General features: G+C 39.1%; 1 protein-coding gene and 1 long non-coding RNA gene across 5 annotated transcripts in view; both read right to left on the bottom strand.

The window, feature by feature from the left end:
* Positions 1-4943: 4943 nt before the first annotated feature.
* LOC113167377 (transmembrane domain-containing protein TMIGD3-like) overlaps positions 4944-19588 on the bottom strand; it is a 38628-nt gene continuing 23983 nt past the window's right edge. For 2 of the 3 annotated variants that reach the window (XM_026367937.1, XM_026367938.1), the window contains exon 4: positions 7345-7835. In XM_026367937.1, coding sequence (XP_026223722.1) covers positions 7558-7835 — 278 coding nt within the window. In that variant the 3' untranslated portion in view covers positions 7345-7557. Of the gene's footprint in view, positions 5562-7344; positions 7836-19588 lie in introns of those variants that run through there. The other variant, XM_026367935.1, reaches the window with a different exon arrangement.
* On the bottom strand, positions 10563-11777 carry LOC113167380. 2 transcript variants are annotated; one of them, XR_003299280.1, is made up of 3 exons: positions 11713-11777; positions 11464-11559; positions 10563-10824 (listed from the first exon to the last, which is right to left on the bottom strand). It is a non-coding gene; the product is annotated as an uncharacterized LOC113167380 (long non-coding RNA). The 2 variants fall into 2 exon arrangements; XR_003299281.1 differs by having other exon boundaries at positions 10563-10815.

Genomic DNA, 19588 nt, shown 5'->3' with positions numbered 1-19588 from the left:
AGGAGTAACTTATTAACTCTTATTAATAACACAGGGTTGCTGTGCTGTCCAAGCAGAACCGTCAGGACCTGTTTATGTCTGTGTCTGTGTGGATCAAAAAGATTCTGTAACAACAGCTGAAAACGGTTGATGTGCACCATGATATAACAATGTTACATAGACATGTTACTTTAACACTGACATCCTGACTGTCCTGCTGTGTAATTGTGAGGCAAGGAAAAACACGTAGCACTGCAAGTTTCCTTGGACCGAGCCTGAGGAGGGACTGTGTGACGTCAGACCCTAGTCTATGTCAACAAGGGGGAGAATTCTCAATGGACTATTCTGAGAGAGGGTTGGACTAATCAGGAAAATATGAAAAAGGAGGAAGTGCCCTTCTAACATACTCGGTGTGTGTCTACATCAGGGGTGTCAAACTGAAATTCGCAGTGGCCAAAATTGAACACTGAGACTAAGTCGCGGGTCAAACTCAATATATATTGAAATATTTACTGCAATTGTGCATCTTTTCCCATCTCTCCAGATATGTAATGTAAAACCTTTTCATATGGAAACAAACTTTTTTCGTTTTGTAAAAACATTGAATCTGAAACAAGCAAAGCTTAATATTATAAACAAATGAGAAATGTATTTTGACATAAAAAACACACCTTTTCTTATTTAAATGAATAAAATAAATTAAGTCTCTATCTGTAGTCTTTTGAGTTCCTTTTTAATGAAAATATATATAATTCACCAAATATTATTTAGCCTGTGAGAGTCTGGTGTACATTCACCCTAGAGTCATGTAGATGTACCGAAATGTCCAAAAAGTGGATTTTGTATAATAGGGGAGCTTTAAAATAGGAACCACAAAACTTTGCCTCTTAGTGATGCGTTACAGCCTGTCAGTAATTACCCCCATAGCTTTTAGACACTTTTCTGGCTATTCACATCTATGGACAATTCAGAGTCACTGACTCTAACTGCACGTCTTTGGACTGTGGGATGAACCTGGAGAACATCCACACAGGCACTGAGAGAAGCAGTCTTAAGGGGTCCACTCAGTTCTATGGACCCTAGACACAACAGATTCAGTTTTTGTTCAAATTATTTTCAGTCTAATCAGGTCAGGTCTTATTTAACTCTTTTAGATCTTGGGTTAGGTCTCAAATTGATTTAAATTAGCGCTTCTCAATTATTTTCTGTTATGCCCGCTCTAGGAAGAAATAAACATTTTGCGCCCCCCCACAACTATAAATAGTATCATTTGTCCATAAAATTGTTATAAGTACACCTCTGTTTAACACTTTATTCTTATTTACATTAAAGAAAACAAAAAAGAAAGAAATATAGATAAACTTACAACAAAGAATAACTTTATTAACATTGTTTTCTGTCTGTAAGAGAAAAAATTTAAAGTGCAACAATTTGTCTGAAATAATAAAGAAATTAAATCCTTACTTAAACTATAAACATTTTTTGACCAACTTGAACCATTTGATACTGAAAAATAAAATTAAATAAACTCAATAAATAATAATAAATTCAAACTGATCAGCAACATTAACTCAGGAGCAGAACATATTAAACACTTTAACCTACAAAACAAAACTGACTAAAACACTTTGTGCTGATTTCTTTCTTTTATCAAAATAAGGAAGTCAGGATTAATGGCTACAATAAGCACGTTTTGCAGTGCACAGATTTCAAGGCGGGGTTTGAAGCAGGATACAACAACTCTCAGCTCCTGCTCAATGTTGTCATATCTTGTTGTCTCATATGTCGTCATATTTCCTCATCTTAGCATTTGGGTGACTTTCGTTTGTCTCATTATCTCTGTCTCTGTCCGCCTTTCTTTTCATCCCTGTTCAATATTTTTTCATGGTGTCTCTTTAAGGTTTGTTCACTACACTTCAAACCTCCCGCTCTGTGCAGTACGTGCGTATACGGTGCAATAACACCATAGAGCTAATACTGTCTGCGCACACTCTGACAATGAGAGCGCCACTGCCATCTACTGTGGTGGATGTGCAATTACACTTTATTCTAGTACGGCAACAAAGCATGTTTCCTGGGGTCACGTGTTCCCTGGTTTTGTAATTATATGAAGAGTCTGTCTAATGGTATTATGAGATTGACTTTGGTTTAAAAAGTCTGTGGGATCTGAACTAAAATCTGTGAGAGTACTTCTTCCTACCCTTTCAGCTAAAATGTATGTAAAGATCTTGTGATCCTGGTTGAGAACACTTACTGGTCTATAATTGCTGCAGTCTACCCTGTCCTAACCCTCCTTTGGAATTATATAAATTACTGCTCCCAACCATAAGTCTGGCATTTGTCTTCCTTTTTTTAACCCAGTTGACAGTAGATTTGAAGTTGGGTGTTAGTAAGTACTTCATCTCTTTATACCATTCAGATGGAAACTTATCTGGTCCAGGTTCTTTATTTGGTTTGAGATTTGTGATGGCAGCATTTATTTCTGTTTCTTTCTTTTTTTTCTGAATGTCATTTATAATAATTTTATTCATATTTATCTTATCCTCCTTGGTTGCAATTTGTTCTTTCAATCCTTTATTTACTGTTACCTTGTATTGTCTTCCATTAGTTTTCGCTCCTCTTGTAACAGTTTGTGCCTTCATGTTCTTTTTTAATCTGGAACAGTAGCTAATTACTATGTTCTGGTTCATCTCTGTGTCACCCTTTTGACCTGGCACCTGTCCAGCTGTGGGTTTTGCTCCTCTCTCCCTCTGGTCTCCACCCACCAGCCACTTCTCTCCCTGTGTTCCCAGTCATTATTTGCACATTGGCTTCACTTGTGTTCCCCTCTCCCTACAAAAACTCTCCTCAGTCCTCTCCCCGCTGTCAGATCATTGTAGTTTTCCAACTTGCTACCAGCCCTGCTCCTGCTATCAGCCCTGCTCCTGCTACCAGCCCTGCTCTTGCTACCAGCCCTGCTCCTGCTACCATCCTTGCTCCTGGCCCTGCTCCTAGCCATTCTCCACAGCCCTGTTTTCTCACCCCCTGGATCCTCTGAACTTTGGACATTAGTTACCTGTTTTCTGTGAGTTGTCTGCCTGCCATTGAGCAGTGGTTTTCTGTTGTACTTTGGTTTCTTGTTTGTCACTTTGTGCCCCGCCATATTGGTAGTTTTATGTTCTTACTTTGTCTTCATGTTTTTGCCTGTTTTTGTTTTGTTTTACAGCCCCCCTGTTTCAGTTCATCCCTGCCTTGTCCCTTTCCCCTTAATTTGTGACACTCTGCTTTCAAGCTCATTATTTGTGTAACCCTTATGTAGGATATGAGTTCCCATGTGTATAGTAAACTGTTGTGCTTCATTGTTACACAGTCCTGGACCTGGATCTAACGCTGTTGATAGTTTGCATAGTAAACAAAGATTATTATTATTATTATTATTAAGATTATTGTGTAGCCTGTTCCTGACATTAGTCTTTATCACTGTCTTCTGCTCCGGTTGTTTACAGCTGGTGCTGGTTTCCAAATTCTCTGGTCTGTTACTCTGTTAAATTAGATCGTGGACAGACTTCGGACCTCTGAAAGATTGACAACTCATCACCAACCGCCACTGTTGCCTGCTCCCAGAAACTTTCATCCCTGAATGCTAGGGGCTGCCATCTTGGGGAAGTGACATCACTTTGACCTCTGACCTTCTTCCTGTTTTTCTTCAGAGCCACCTTTCACTCTGCTCGTCCTCCACCCACCTGTGAGTACCGAGTCTGTCAGCACTCATACTACCCTGTTAATGGAATTACTGACGGATTCTCTCTGCCTAGAACTCATCTTCTCATCTGCTGATTCCTACCTGATCCCCAAGCTTTTCTCCACATATACACCTGCCTTTAATAAAGACACTTATTGTACCTGTCACAATTTAAAGGAGGGGGACGAGGCAGGAATTAACTGAAACAGGATTAATTAGCAAAAGTACCAAAACAAGGGAAACTAAGGGGGGTGTCAACAGACACTACAAAAATAGGCAAAAACACGAGGAAAAAGTAAGAACAGAAAACTACCAAAACGGCGTGGAACAAAGTTACAAATCAGGAACCAGAGTACAAAACAAAACCGCTGCTCAAAGGCAGGAAAACACTCACGGGAAAAAAACAGGTAATAATGTCCAGAATTCAGAGGGGGGAACATAGTCCAGGGAATCCAGGGGGGAAGCAGACAGGACCGAGGAAGATGAGCAGGAGCAGGCAAGGTTGGGCAACAGGCATGGAACACAGACTGGAAACGGGTTGGGAACTGACACTGAAGACAGGTGGGGAAACGACGACGATCTGACAGGGGAGAAAGGGCTGAGGAGAGTTTATGTAGCGGAAAGGGGGCACAGGTGAGTCCAATGTTCAGCTGATTGCTGTGAGCAGAGGGAGAGAATGGGCTGGTGGGCGGAGTCCAGAGAGAGAGTGAAGTGAAGAGGTGAGGGAAATCCTCAGGTTGGCCTGATGCCAGGCCAGCCGGGGCCAGGTCGAAACCATGACAGTACCACTGCTCTCTCGCATCTTTCACCACTATAGTATACAAGCAGTTGGATGAAGGCAGCAGGAATACGTTATTTGGTGAATTAACCTAACCAGTTATGTATTATTATGATTAATAGACCACAGTGTTACTTCAACTCTAACTTTATCCGTTAACTCCTTCCTGCTACACAGCTGCACATACTGTAGTATCAGTCCGAGTAGCGTTTCTCCTCCAGCTTCTCATCATCTACACGTATATATATATATATATATATATATATATATATATATATATATATATATATATATATATATATATATATATATATATATATATATATATATATATATATATATATATATACAGAATATGTGAGATGAATAAAAATGGGTCAATAATTATAGTCCAGGGTGGAATGACAGCAGTTCTACTGAAATTGGTAGTTCCCCCCCACATCTTACAGAAGGGGGAGGAATTGTAATGATTGATGGCCACATGTAGAAAGGATCTCCTGTGGCGTTCTGTGGAGCACTTAATGTTGATCAGTCTCTGAATGTTGGCTGGACAGTGGGGCTGAATGTGCCCCTCTAACCAGCCAACACAGTGGGATCATGTAGTACTTGACTCGCATCAATTGTGTTTTAAGAGCAAATCATTTCTAAATATTGTAAAACCAGCAAAAGTACATGATGGTTCATTCACCAGTAATGTTTTGAAGGCGATTTATACGAGAGGTGTATGTTTTACATTAAACATAACACTGCTAAAGCCAGGGAGACAGTTATCTATGTAAAACAAACCCTCTAGCATCGTCAAGTGCAGAGTAAAAATACAAAGAGTCCCTGAAAAACAACAAAAAAAGTAAGTAATTAGTGAGGTCCAAGTCCCCTGTATTTCCCACACTGACTTCAAGTTATTTATTGTGTTGGTGTTTCACTTTAACTTTGCACAGTAACAAGGTCCACACAGTATAATTGGTGTTATATCTGTGTAAGTGTAGAGTAGATTTGGTTCTGGTCCCTGGTGGCTGGATCAAGGCTCTGGTAGCAGGAGTCTTCACACATGGAGACAGGTGGACAATTCTCATAGTTTGAAACCTGAAGGAGAGAATAAAGCAGGAACTTTACTGAAATGAAAGCACAGCTGTTATGTAGTAGTGTTAGTGACATGTGAAAGCAGCAGCTGTCAGAGTACCGTTCATTTCAAGTACTATTTTACAGTAACTGGACCTGCTAGTCCAGAATCTTTGGGATAATGACGACCAAGAGTTTTATCTCTGGTTTGATCTCAAACTATTTCACAAACAATATCTGGTTCTTTAATGTTTCAGCTAGTCTCTGTTTGTTTACGTACAGTTTGTCAGAGCTTCTCATGTTAAAACTGCTGTCTGCTGCATCTTGTCATGGGTTGATGAGAGTGTTGATACTGAACCTGATCAGAATCACACACCTGCTAACATGTGTGTTCAGTCAGAATAGGACTTTTTAGATATGTCCAGAGTGATTTAATCTGCAGCAAATATAAAAGTAGTTTGTTTGCTTGTTTTCCACTCAGAAAATTCATTATAGTTATCATTAATATTCATTATTTGAAAACGACCAAGGTGCTTGGTGTTGTGGGAACAATGTTTTCATTTCTGTTTTCATTTTATTTCTTTCTAATGAAGCAGTGATCTCAAACACTAAGACTCAGTTCCTTCACAAATTAAACTGAAGATGGAAACATTTAATTTCAGCATTTATTAAAAGCTGTAACCACACTTCTTTAACTTTCTTTATTTACAGTGCTGTAGCAGCCATCTTAAAAGCCGACAATCAGAGTAAACAGAGACAGATGAGTTTTAAAGTTACCTCCATGTTTGTCTGGTCGGACATTTGCATCGTGTTCGAACCTGTGGAGCAGACAAAGTACTTTGTTTAAATAAGTTATTAAAGGTGCAGATCAAGTGGAGACACAGAGGTGGTAGATGTACACAGAAAGTACTGGACTACTAGTAAAATAGTAAAGTACTACATGCTGCAAGTTCATGTTCTAAAATGTACTTTAGGTCCAAATATACAGTTTCCATTAGGAAAAAAAATTCTCTGAGCCTCAGTCTGAGTTACTGATAAAAACAAACATTAGTGAATTTGATGCTGTTGATAACATAAATGTTTGAGGTAAGTCAAGATTTGTTCCACAGGTGGCTCATGAATGAGGTTTCTGCAGAAATCTAAAATGTTCAAGACTTCAATTTATGAACAGATTAATAGAGAAAATCACTACAAAAAAAACATTTTCTGTTAGAGGGAGAGTTTCATTATTACAGTGTAGAAAGAATCTTTGATTAAGTAAAAGTACAACTATCAAAGTATGTTACCAAAGTAAAAGTACACATTCTGCAGACTAACATTAGTGACATTATTAAAAACTTATTATTGATTTTAACATTATCACTAATGTTTATAATAAAGACAGAGCTTCCACATTATGTACTGACAGGTTGTTAATCAGTAATTTCACATCATGAATTCAATTCTTTTGTACTAATAATCTGCATCCTCAATATTACTAAACCTGACAAAGAACGGAGAGGAGTACAAAGTATAGTACAAGTAAAAATAAAATGAAAGTAAGAAATACCATGTTAGTGAAGTATTAGTCCATCAATGTTGCACTTTAATACATTTTAGTAAATGTAGTTAGTTTCCTTCCACCTCATGAGAACTCACCATAAGAGTCTTTTCTTTTCTTTTTGCAGAGAAACAGAAGAACAGCAGCCAACAGCACTGAAACCACCACAGCCAGGCAGACAACCAAAACCAGGAAGTAACCAGAGGGTGCTGACAACAAACAAACAAGTTTTGACAACGTCTTATTATTTAAATTGTTTAGGATAAAACAACAAACCTAGAATGTGTGAACTGTTGAATATTTCAGAGAAAATGTAGCTGAGAACAAGAAAACACAATAAAAACAGATTTTAAAATGAGATCAAACTCTGAGAGGAAGGTGGTGGTTTAACATCTACTGTGTCTAATTATTATTGAGGATGATCATTAAAACACAGCAAGTAGAAACATGTAGAGGAGCTGTTGTAGTTAAACAACTAATTCAGAAAAGACAAAGTAGAAAGACTTGAAATCTGTTAGTGAAAATAATCTTTGTGTTGAAAGCAGAAACTCCCAGAGTGAATGGAACCATACTGTTCATGTTTCTGTGCTGACAAACACATTTATTAAGAGAAACTACTTCAACATATAATGTACCTGAACCTGCAGGTGATTCAGTCTCAGGATGTTTGGTGGTTTCAGTGGACGATGATGAAGATGTGAATCTTCCTGAACTGGAGATGAAACTCTGAGTTGTTTTTATGGACGATGATGAAGATGATGTTGTTGAAGATCGGAGAATGAAGTTTGGTTTTAAATTGTTTGAAGCTGTGAACAATGAAACGATCAGATACTGATACACATGGATCCTGATGACAGGGTGTTTTCTTCTGATGCTACAAACTGATAAAACTGTGGTAACATTTCTATGAAATCACTTCATTATCTGTAGTTAAACAACATTTAATCACAATAATTCTGCTAAAAGTTGTAGTTCACTGATTAGTTTATTACAGTTAAAATAATAAAATAAAATATAATAATAAAAATAAAACAGTGTGTGTGCATGTGTGGAACTGTGTGAGTTTGTTGGTTTTCTACCTGACTACTCACTGTAAAACCCGATAAGTTAATAGAACTCAAATAATTAGTTGAAACTGATTACATAAGAAATTTTGACTTAACATAACTTGTTTTTATAAGTCCAAAAAACATATGTTATCAAGTGAGTTCTACAAATTAGTTTTAATTGATACTAACTTGACTTTGTAAGTTCTAAATACTGCTTTTTATCATTGTTTTTAACTTGTTATTTTAAGTTCAGAATACAGAACTAATTTAAGTATAGTTAACTCTTATATATCAATTACATGTAACAAAAAATAATTGGTTGCTCAGTAATAGATTTTTCAAGCAAAGCGTACATGTTAAATACAGTTGTATGCACTCTACTCTAACTTAAAGCTTTGCTTAACTAAAACTCAAAAATTAAAACACAATACTTAAAATTTCTTTTGAAACTGATTACATAAGTTTTAAGTAGTTTTAACTCAATTTGTTAAACCCATACACTTTAACAGTAGATTACACAACAGAATAATAGGCAGTTTCAGAGCAAGTTACTTCTTTATTAAGTAACCATCACTCAAGTCAAACATGCATGACAAAATAGCATCATAAAACAGCGCAAGAAATACTTGTAAAAACTTCTAACACATATATACAGTGAGGGAAAAAATTATTTGAACCCCAGCTGATTTTGTAAGTTTGCCCACTAACAAAGAAATGATCAGGCTATAATTTCAATGGTAGGTTTATTTGAACAGTGAGACACAACAATGACAAAAAAAATCCAGAAAAATGCGTTTCAAAAAGAGTTATAAATTAATTTGCATTTCCATGAAGGAAATAAGTATTTGATCCCCTATCCGTCAGCAAGATCTCTAGCTCCCAGGTGGATCTTATACAGGTAACGAGCTGACATTGGCAGCCCTCTCAGCTCGTTACCTGTATAAAAGAGACCTGTCCACAGAAGCAATCAATCAATCCAGATTCCAAACTCTTCACCATGGCCAAGACCAAAGAGCTTTCCAAGGATGTCAGGGACAAGATTGTGGACCTACACAAGGCTAGAATGGGCTACAAGACCATCGCCAAGCAGCTGGGTGAGAAGGTGACAACAGTTGGTGCAATTATTCGCAAATGGAAGAAACATAAATTAACTGCCAATCTCCCTTGGTCTGGAGCTCCATGCAAGATCTCACCTCGTGGAGTTTCAATGATAATGAGAACGGTGAGGAATCAGCCAAGAACCACTCGGGAGGAACTTGTCAATGATCTCAAGGCAGCTGGGACCATAGTCACCAAAAAAACAGTTGGTAACACACTACGCCTTGAAGGACTGAAATCCTGCTGTGCCTGCAAGGTCCCCCTGCTCAAGAAAGCCCATCTACAGGCCCATTTGAAGTTTGCCACTGAACATCTGACTGATTCAGAGGAAGACTGGGTGAAAGTGTTGTGGTCAGATAGGACCAAAATCGAGCTCTTTGGCATCAACTCAACTCGCTATGTTTGGAGGAGGAGGAAGGCTGCCTATGACTCCAAAAACACCATCCCCACTGTCAAATATGGAGGTGGAAACATTATGCTTTGGGGGTGTTTTTCTGCCAAGGGGACAGGACAATTGCACCGCATCAAAGGGAGGATGGATGGGGCCATGTACCGTCAAATGTTGGGTGAGAACCTCCTTCCCTCAGTCAGGGCATTGAAAAGGGTCGTGGTTGGGTACTCCAGCATGACAATGATCCAAAACACACGGCTAAGGCAACAAATCACTGGCTCCAGAAGAAGCATATTAAGGTCATGGAGTGGCCTAGTCAGTCTCCAGACCTTAATCCCATAGAAAATCTGTGGAGGGAGCTGAAGGTTCGAGTTGCCAAACATTGGAGAGGATCTGCAAAGAGGAGTGGGCCAAAATCCCCCCTGAGATGTGTGCAAACCTTGTGGCCAACTACAAGAAACGGCTGACCTCTGTGATTGCCAACAAAGGTTTTGCCACCAAGTACTAAAGCACGTTTTTCGAAGGGATCAAATACTTCTTTCCTTCGTGGAAATGCAAATTAATTTATAACTCTTTTTGAAACGCATTTTTCTGGATTTTTTTTTGTCATTGTGTCTCACTGTTCAAATACACCTACCATTGAAATTATAGACTGATCATTTCTTTGTTAGTGGGCAAACTTACAAAATCAGCTGGGGTTCAAATAATTTTTTCCCTCACTGTAAGTGTTACATATTAACCCACAGTGATCAATATAATTACATACTATGGCTAAACTTCTTCACATTTACCTAATTTAAAAATGATCAAATCACAAAAAAATACTTCAATTGCTAACTACATTACAAAAGTGACTGTAGTGCATGTGTACAATCTTCAAGATAATAAAGTCACATCAGATTACTCCACTGATAAAAGGTCCTTTTTAAGACTCAGCACCTTGGGCCTTAACTTCCCATCATCTAGGCCCATCAACACATTCTGGATAAAGTTAAATGTGTTGGCCAACTTATTTAGGTAGCTCAGATGCAGGGCATAAATGAGTGCCAAAAGCATTACAAAAGCATCAGCCAGTGTGGTGCAATCAACAACTACATTACCCTCAAGCACAACTGAAATCCTATCTGGAGAGAAGAATGTTGCTGGAGGTGGAGTTGATTAAGAGGAGTCCAACTGGTCACCTGTGTCTGGTTGTTCAACCTGTGACAACTGAAGAGAAAATAAGGTTACCTTACTTGGGGTACATTGCCTATGGTATCTCCAAAGGTAGACAGTATCAATCAAATTGAGCCATGCAATAATGGTGTAAGGGTCAACCCATTCAGATGTGGAGAGTGCTGTCCTACTTAACAGGTCGACACAAAATGGGCTATAGTTGTTAAAATGTGTTTATCTGGAATAATTCACAACATTTTCATATTAAAGATTTAGTGACCCAACACACAAATTGTTGCTTATCTCCCACATCCTCTCATACTGTATAAACATCTAATTAATGCCTCCATATTGATCACATTAAATAAGTAAAAATTAGGTAAAAGTACTTGCATGAAGGAAAAGCATGACTTCCAATCACTTCTAATCATTTGGGTAAACAAATCTTCAGAAACTCCCATAACATTATACTCTTTTAGTTAAACAGGTTGGTGGATTAGTCCAATTAATGATGAAAAAAAAAACTCTCTTGTTGATAATTAAATGCAACTTTAATCTGAATGTGATGAAAATCTGAAGGTTTAATGATGTGCCCTAATCACACCAGGCCTATTGCACGTTATTCTTTAGCATAATGACATTTGTTTATATAAATGAACTGTTGCCTAAACTATAAACAATGTGCTAACTTACATCTCACATCTTAAGAAATGTTGAGTCGTCCTCATGCAGATATGCAGGAAGAGCTTGAAGGACAGCAGCACGTCTCACATCAACATCAATTTGATCCTTGAGTGTGAGAACAGAACTTGTTTCAGCATGGATGGTTAAGGTCACAGCAAAAAAAACGTATAATAATGTGTCTCTTTCATTTCTTTGTGTGGTAAACCTAAGATTCCCAATGTTAGTATGTTCAGGTACCAATTTGTTTAAATAACTTACCTGAAGGTCATAAATCCGGAACAGCTGATCCAGAACTTCAGCTACTTTTCCTGAACGAATGAAGAGCTGAAGTAGCTGAAGTTCTGGTCTGTGTTGAAAAACCACACATAGCAGAATATTAGAATATATATATTTGAACATTTGTTATAAGTTGTTTAATGTAAAAACTGAAAGATAAAATGCCAAAATATATCTAATGGTGGCTGAAGACATAAAAACCATCTTTATACTAGCACAATTCATATGCCAGGTGTTAAGTGAAACTGACCAAGATACTATTGACACAAATAATTACATTTACCTAGACAAATAGATGAACTAAGAACAACATTTTCACCTGTGACTCCAGTTTAAGGGCAGGCAAGCGTTCCAGTATGTCACCAACAGGCAGGTCGTCACAGACGACCTCTTTCCACAGCAGGGCAAAGGTGGTCTGCATTAGCTTAGTGCTCATAGGAAGATTTTTCTCCATCTTCTGAACTTCTCCAACAATTTGCAGTCTCAGTTGTTCAAGGCTCACAGCATCTTCACTTCTTGGGAAGTTAGGAAGGAAATACACGTTGGTCTTTTAACGTTAGTATGGGGAGCTTGTTTGTCTGGATTGTCTCTACTCCTCTTGCCTGAAAAGTAAATATAATCTTTTATCAATGGTGGTAACACAAAGTTTGCACCTCCAAGTCATTTTACTGGTGTCAGTGTTCTGTACTGAAAATGCACACAGCTTACCTGATTAAAAACTCCACCAAACAGGTGCTTCACTTTTAGCCTAAAGAGAGAGAATATAGAAAATTTAACGAAATTGAAATGTTAAAACTCTTCTGACACTACAGTAGAAACAATTGACTATTTATGACAAATACGCAACACTTCACATAATAAAATATTTTAAAAAATCATATCACCAAATATGAAATGACTTATACAGAACAGACAGAAAAAGCTGATTTAACAACAACGTTACTTGTTTCATTTAATGACACTCAGGTTATTCACTGTACTGATTCAAACCTATAATTTACATGATTTATAAAGACTTAGCTAAGCACATGTTACAACTCCTGTCTCAACATGGTCGTTTCACAGAGCCTCTATGTCACCGTTAGCTACCTAGCTCAACACACCAGACATGTATTAAAGTTAAACCTGAGTAAAAAAGTGACATTTTGACCTGAAGCGGTAACAAAAACAATAAGCAGCTGATTTGGCGCCATGAACGTTAGTTACTTGTTAAAACTACAATATAAAGCTCGCAGTTAGCAATATAAAGCTAACTGCTAGCTTTATATTGCCAAATATTAAGCTAACTGCTAGCTTTATATTGCCAAATATTAAGCTAACAGTTAGCTCGACACAGCCTCCCAATAAACTATTTATTCTACACAATATAGAAGCATTAGCTAAAACACCGTTCACCTCTCATATACATAACAAAATACTGAGACTACAAAAGCTGATGAATCCAGTGAGACACGACACCATGTTTCTTAACTCACCAGAGAAGTGGCTCAGAGTCAGAGTCGGTCCAACTGCGACAGACGCGGTCAGTGGAGTGAAGGTTCGGTCCGACAGGAGATGGTGCTGCCGGTCTGACCCGGTCCGGCAGGAGATGGTGCTGCCTGTCTGACCCTGTCTGACCCGGTCCATCAGGAGCTGGTGCTGCCTGTCTGACCCTGTCTGACCCGGTCCATCAGGAGCTGGTGCTGCCTGTCTGACCCTGTCTTACCCGGTCCGACAGGAGCTGGTGCTGCCTGTCTGACCCTGTCTTACCCGGTCCGACAGGAGATGGTGCTGCCTGTCTGACCCTGTCTTACCCGGTCCGACAGGAGATGGTGCTGCCTGTCTGACCCGGTCCGACAGGAGCTGGTGCTGCCTGTCTGACCCTGTCTTACCCGGTCCGACAGGAGATGGTGCTGCCTGTCTGACCCGGTCCATCAGGAGCTGGTGCTGCCTGTCTGACCCGGTCCATCAGGAGCTAGTGCTGCCTGTCTGACCCTGTCTGACCGGGTCCATCAGGAGCTAGTGCTGCCTGTCTGACCCGGTCCATCAGGAGCTAGTGCTGCCTGTCTGACCCGGTCTGACCCGGTCTGACCCGGTCCACCACCTCAGTTCACTTTCTCCACAATGCGAGCAAACAACATGGCGGACTTTCGCGCGCGCTTCGAGTTTGAACCGCGTGACGTCAGACAGAACTGGTCAAAACATTTGAGTTCAATGACTAAATTTACTCAAAGAATTTAATCAGTATAAACTTAAAAATAAAAAACAGTTCAAATGACTCAAAATATTAAAGGTAAATCAACTTTTTTTAAATTTTGAGTTAATAAAACTCAGTTCATTTGACGAGCTTTTACTGTTCGGTCTTACAGTGCTGTTTGTTTTACTGTTCCCAGTGATGGAAATGTGCAGCACTTATTTTTCAGACTAAACATATCAGGTTATTTGAAACCTGAGTATCTGTCAGGGAACAGTCAGTTTCCTCAAACCTCCAGAGACATGAAGGAACATTTTCATCACTTTCAGTAAAACTCACCTTCTGTCACCAAGAGCTCAAACTTCTCATATCCATGAGGAAAATACTTTCTGTCCAAACCACATCTGTACCATCCAGAGTCAGACTTTTTCAGCTGTGTGATGCTCACGTACATGATGTTTGATCCTTCTTTATATTCAATACTGTATCTGTCTCTCTGAGCTCTGTCATTGGTTGTTTCAATGAGAATGTTTCCTGTTGTACATTCTTCTTTACAGAACAACTTCCTGCGGCCATAGAAATTAAAAGTACATACAACTGTGATGTTTCCTCCTTCAGTTCCTGTATGGAGTTTCTGTGCATTGCTGAGACCAGTGTTTCCATCCTGCAGAGCTGTTGACAACATGAACAATCAATAGTTACCATCTTGCTGGATGATGCTGCAGTCTGATGAGAATTCCTGTTTTACATTTCCACAGTGACACTGAGAGCTGAGCTGTTCAACTCCACTACAACAGTTGGATTCACAACATTATACTAAGTCATTCTACTGTTTAGTTTGATCCACTTTAACTGGGAATAGTTTGGTTTCACTTCCCTCCTTCAGTCTGACACTGTGATCATGTTGGTCTAGTTCTATCTAGAGCTTTATTAGTTTATACCAGTAAACAACAAATGACACATCTGTCTTCAAACACAGAACAGATGCTGACAGCAGTTTACTTCATGTTTCTATAGTAATATATGATATAAAAAACAAATAAATAAACTTGCTTTTTCCTGCAAGTTGACTTTCATCTAAGATTGTCACTTCTCTCTAAATATTTCTCTGTAGTAATTTTAACATCAGTTTAATAACTACAATCTTGTATTGGAGCAACCTTTAACAACAGTGAAGCTTTTTCCCGTCACTACTGTAAAGTATCCAGCTCTCATGCAGTTTGTTGTGTGTGGCATCAAATGAAACATGGAGAGAAAGAGGAAACTTGAGGTGGGTGGTGGAAAACAGGAACAGCAGTTAAAGAATAAGACTTTGCTGGGTGACATCACAGAGTCTGTAACAATAACTGAATTATTTAAGGAGCTGCTGTAACTATTGATTTTTACAAATACTTTTGTTCACATGAAAAATGGATGGGTTCAATCAAAAGGTGCTTTGTTCTAAGTTGTGAATCAGATCCAGATGTAAACATGTGGAAATAAAAGCTGAAATGTTTCATCTTTTGATGTCAAACTCAAATGTTTTCAGTCGTCAGTAAAAATAAATTGTTCCAATATTTTTAGAGCAGACTGTATGAGACATATTGGGCTTTATTTGTTTGTTTGTTATGTTTTTTGTTTTATTCACAGTGTTTTTCTTCAGTATTAATGTCGACTGTAGAAGATAATAAAAGTTGACTGGTTCTGTATGTGAGGAGATAAATAGTTAGAAAAACAGCAGCCAATGAGCTCCAACATCTGATCTGTTTGATCTAAACTAACTGGAAATGTAGGCAGTGTTTCATGTTCCTGTTTCTGGTCACTGCCTCTTGATGAATTGAGGTTTAGCATGTGTTGCTTAACTTAACCACAGTTCAGAGGCTGCTACCACTGTTTTACTGCTGCAGTGTTGTTTCTCTCTGACTGAGAGAAATAATAATAGATTGATTTCTACAGAATAAGGAAATAAACTCAGAACAAGAGAAGAAAATCAAGATGCTCTGATCTTACACTGTTTTTCAAACATGTTAAAACAGACAAATATAGAGAGAGAGGCTGACGTGAGTGATTAAACAGGTTAGAACTGTGAAATTGATCAAATCTAAATAAAGGTAGCAAATATAAAGTAAGGTTGGAAGAAGAGAGAGAAAATACTCACTGAGGAGGAAGCAGGTTAAAATGGGATAAATGTTCATGTTGACTCTCTGATGGTTTAATGCTGCCTCTCTTCCTTCTTCACTGTCAAACCAGGAACTTGTCACTTCTCTATAAGACACAGTCCCTCCTTCAAACACACCCACTCTACTCAACCCCACCATCTGCTCATCTACACCCATGAATCCCACTTTAACACAGTAGTTTTAATGTTACAACAAGGAACAGAAACACTGCTACCACAAGTAAAGTACTAAATCATTAGTACATTGATGTGCACACCAGTCTCTGTTCTCTATAACCCTGACCATACTGACCTGGTCCTGGTTTAGAAAACAACAATACTTCTATTAATACTGTTATTCTGTTATTTATATGACTTTCTGCACACTGAGAGAAAATAAGCAACAGATTCAGTGAACTCTTAATTCACCCTTAAGTACAAAGGAAGATGCGGGAGAGTTCTGATTTCAGTAGTTTTTTAAATATTAAAGTGAGGTGGCTGAGCGTGCAGAGTTTGGCAGCTTATTCCACCATCATGGGATCACTGAGCTGAAGAGTTTTCCTTGGTGTCGACGTCGTTCACTGACCAAGTGCAGTGGACGGGAGGGGGTGTAGACCTGAATCATTGAATTGCGATAAGATGGAGCCATTCAATGTTTGACTAAACTAAAGTTTACAATATACAATTAAATACTCGCAAATACTTGTGAACATTAATATACAAGGAAAAAGCATTTCGCAATTTCCATATATACAGCCTTCTGTGTACAGTTTTGATTTTTGACAGGACTCCCACATTTCCTGAAGTCCATCACCAGCTCCTTTGTTTTACTGATGTTCAGTTGCAGATGGTTGAGTCCACACCGGTCCAACTGTCCACCACTCCACGGTACTCTGTGACATCTCCACCCCTAATACATCCTACAACTGCAGAGTCATCAGAGAACTTCTGAAGATGACAGGACTCTGAGTTGTACCTGAAGTCTGAGGTGTACAGGGTGAAGAGGAATGGAGACAGAACTGTCCCCTGTGGAGCACCTGTGCTACAGACCACAGTGTCAGACACACAGCTCTGCAGGCGCACGTACTGTAGGTGGTTAGTGAGGTAGTCCATGATCCAGGAAATCAGGGGAGTGTTGACCTGCATGTTTTTTAATTAGGTCGGTTGGTGTTGAATGCACTGGAGAAATCAAAAAAAATGATCCTCACTAAGCCCCCAGGCCTGTCCAGATGGGTGTAGGTGTGATGGAGCAGATGTATGATGGCGTCATCCACTCCAAGTTGGGGTTGATAGGCAAACTGGAGGGGGTCAAGTGAGGGTTTAACCAGAGGTCGGAGGGACTCCAGGATCAGCCTCTCAAAAGCCTTCATAATGTGTGAGGTCAGAGCCACTGGTCTGTTAGTGAACTGAAGTGGGCTCTGTGGCTCAGCCTGGAATCGATTGAAAGATTTTTTCAATTTGTTGGCTCAGTCCAAAGTCCCCCCCCTCAGTCACCTGGCTGCTGGACCTGTATCCAGTGATGGTCCTCATGCCCCTCCACACCTCCCTGGTGTTGTTTTGAAGGCTTAGTTCCAGTTTCCTCCTGTAGGCCTCCATCCCCTCCCTGATGTTTACAGACAGCAGTCTCTGGACCCTCCTTGCCGCCTCCCTGTCTCCTGATCTGAATACCTTTTTTTTGTCAATCAGAATGGCTTTGATGTCTTGAGTGAGCCAGGGCCTGTTGTTTGGAAAGCAGCTATTAGTTTTTGTGGGGACGTAATGTAATTTGTACTATGTTTGGATTTGCTGGTGGATGCTGAAATTGTTAAATTTTGCTCAGTCTCTGCCCTGTGACCTGGTTTACAATGAAAAAGGAAACAACACTAGCAGCACAATTACCAATGTTGACATTACAAAAGCATCATGGTTAACACAAAAGACAGAGGGTGTTTGAAGGGATGTCATCACCTTCACTGCTGTGTCAAATGTCAAAAGCACCTAACGTAGTCATGTAAATGGTTTGCACTTATATAGCGCTTTTCTACCTAGCTGGTACTCAAAGCGCTTTACACTGCTTCTCATTCACCCATTCACACACACACACATTCACACACCGATGGCAGAGCTGCTATGCAGCTGACCTGACTCACCGGGGGCAACTAGGGGTTCAGTATCTTGCCCAAGGACACTTTGGCATGTGACATGGCAGCCGGGAATCGAACCACCAATCCTGCGATTGGCAGTCAACTGCTCTACCTATTGAGCCACAGCCACCCCCTGTGGTCATGTGAATCTCCTTTATTTCCAGTTCTTCTTTTTATGCATCAATGGGTATCAAATCTGATTTCAAATTATCCATGGCTGCAGTGGCTGGAACTGGCAGTGCAACTTTAGTGTGAGCATAAAGAGCTAAAAAGGAGGCAGAGAGATTTGCATAATATTGCAACAAGTACTTAATTAACAATGACTTTTAATTGATTGAGTCCTGTTTCAAAGCCAGGACCATTATAATACTTTTAAAAGTGACTCTGTCACTTTCTCCTCTATTCAGGTTTGGAACTGAAACTGTACGGGGGAGTGAGAAACTCCTTTAAGAAAGACTTCAGCTGAATTGCTGTAATCCAGAGGCCAGTTCAGCTGAAGGGAGGAGAGGTGACGGGATCCTGGAATACAAGGAGCAGACTCATTGAACTCGGGTAAGAACTAACTCAAATATCTTTCTGCTAAAGAAGACTCAAAAGAGAACATGGGTAACAAGTGTTTTAAATATAGAGACAAAGAACTTTTATGATAAAGAGATAAAATTCCTTATCTAACGTATGGGAAATTGTTGTGACAAAAGAAAAAACAAAGGAAAACTTGGAGGAAGATGCTAAACTTATGTTTATAGAGATCCTAAAAATGCAAAACACTTAATAAATGGAAAAAGAAGTATAGTTTTAAAGGGGAATTAAAAGTAGTGGAAAGTGAAAACGTATTGAGGGACATTGAAAAGTTAGGCAAGAAAAACACAAAGAAGTTAGAAATAGAGAAGGAAGAAAGGGACAGAAAAAGGGAAGGAGTTGTGGTCATAGCAGAACCTGAACCAGACCCATCACCTCATCCTAGTGGTACCCTCTGTCCTGCTATATCACCTGGCTGAGTCTTCCCATAGTCCTTCACCCTCTGTCCCTGACATAGAACCTGAGGTTTGGACCATGTGCACAGTAATTGAAGCATCTTTTCCCCAGATAAATAGTTTTATAACTAGGCATCGGCTTATGTGCCGGCCTAGGAGAATCATTTTAAATGAGGAGGGAGGTTATAAGAAAAAGAATGCAGCATATGAGTTAACCACTTCTTCTGGAGAAACAAGAGCATGGAGATCTGTGATCACTAATGATCATGTGTCATATTTAACTTCGTCCAAGGAGAAAATAAATGTAAACAGTGACCAGAAGTTTAAAACAGATTAATTTGTCAATAATGACAAAGAAACAGGAGAAGCAGTGAAACTTTGGTTTGGACGGATTGAATCTGATTTATTATTAAATATGATTTAATCAACTAAGATTACAGTTGCTATTTCA

The sequence above is a fragment of the Anabas testudineus genome, chromosome 7 (assembly GCF_900324465.2).
Source record: "Anabas testudineus chromosome 7, fAnaTes1.2, whole genome shotgun sequence".
NCBI lineage: Eukaryota > Metazoa > Chordata > Actinopteri > Anabantiformes > Anabantidae > Anabas > Anabas testudineus.
This window is presented reverse-complemented; position numbering and strand designations above follow the sequence as displayed.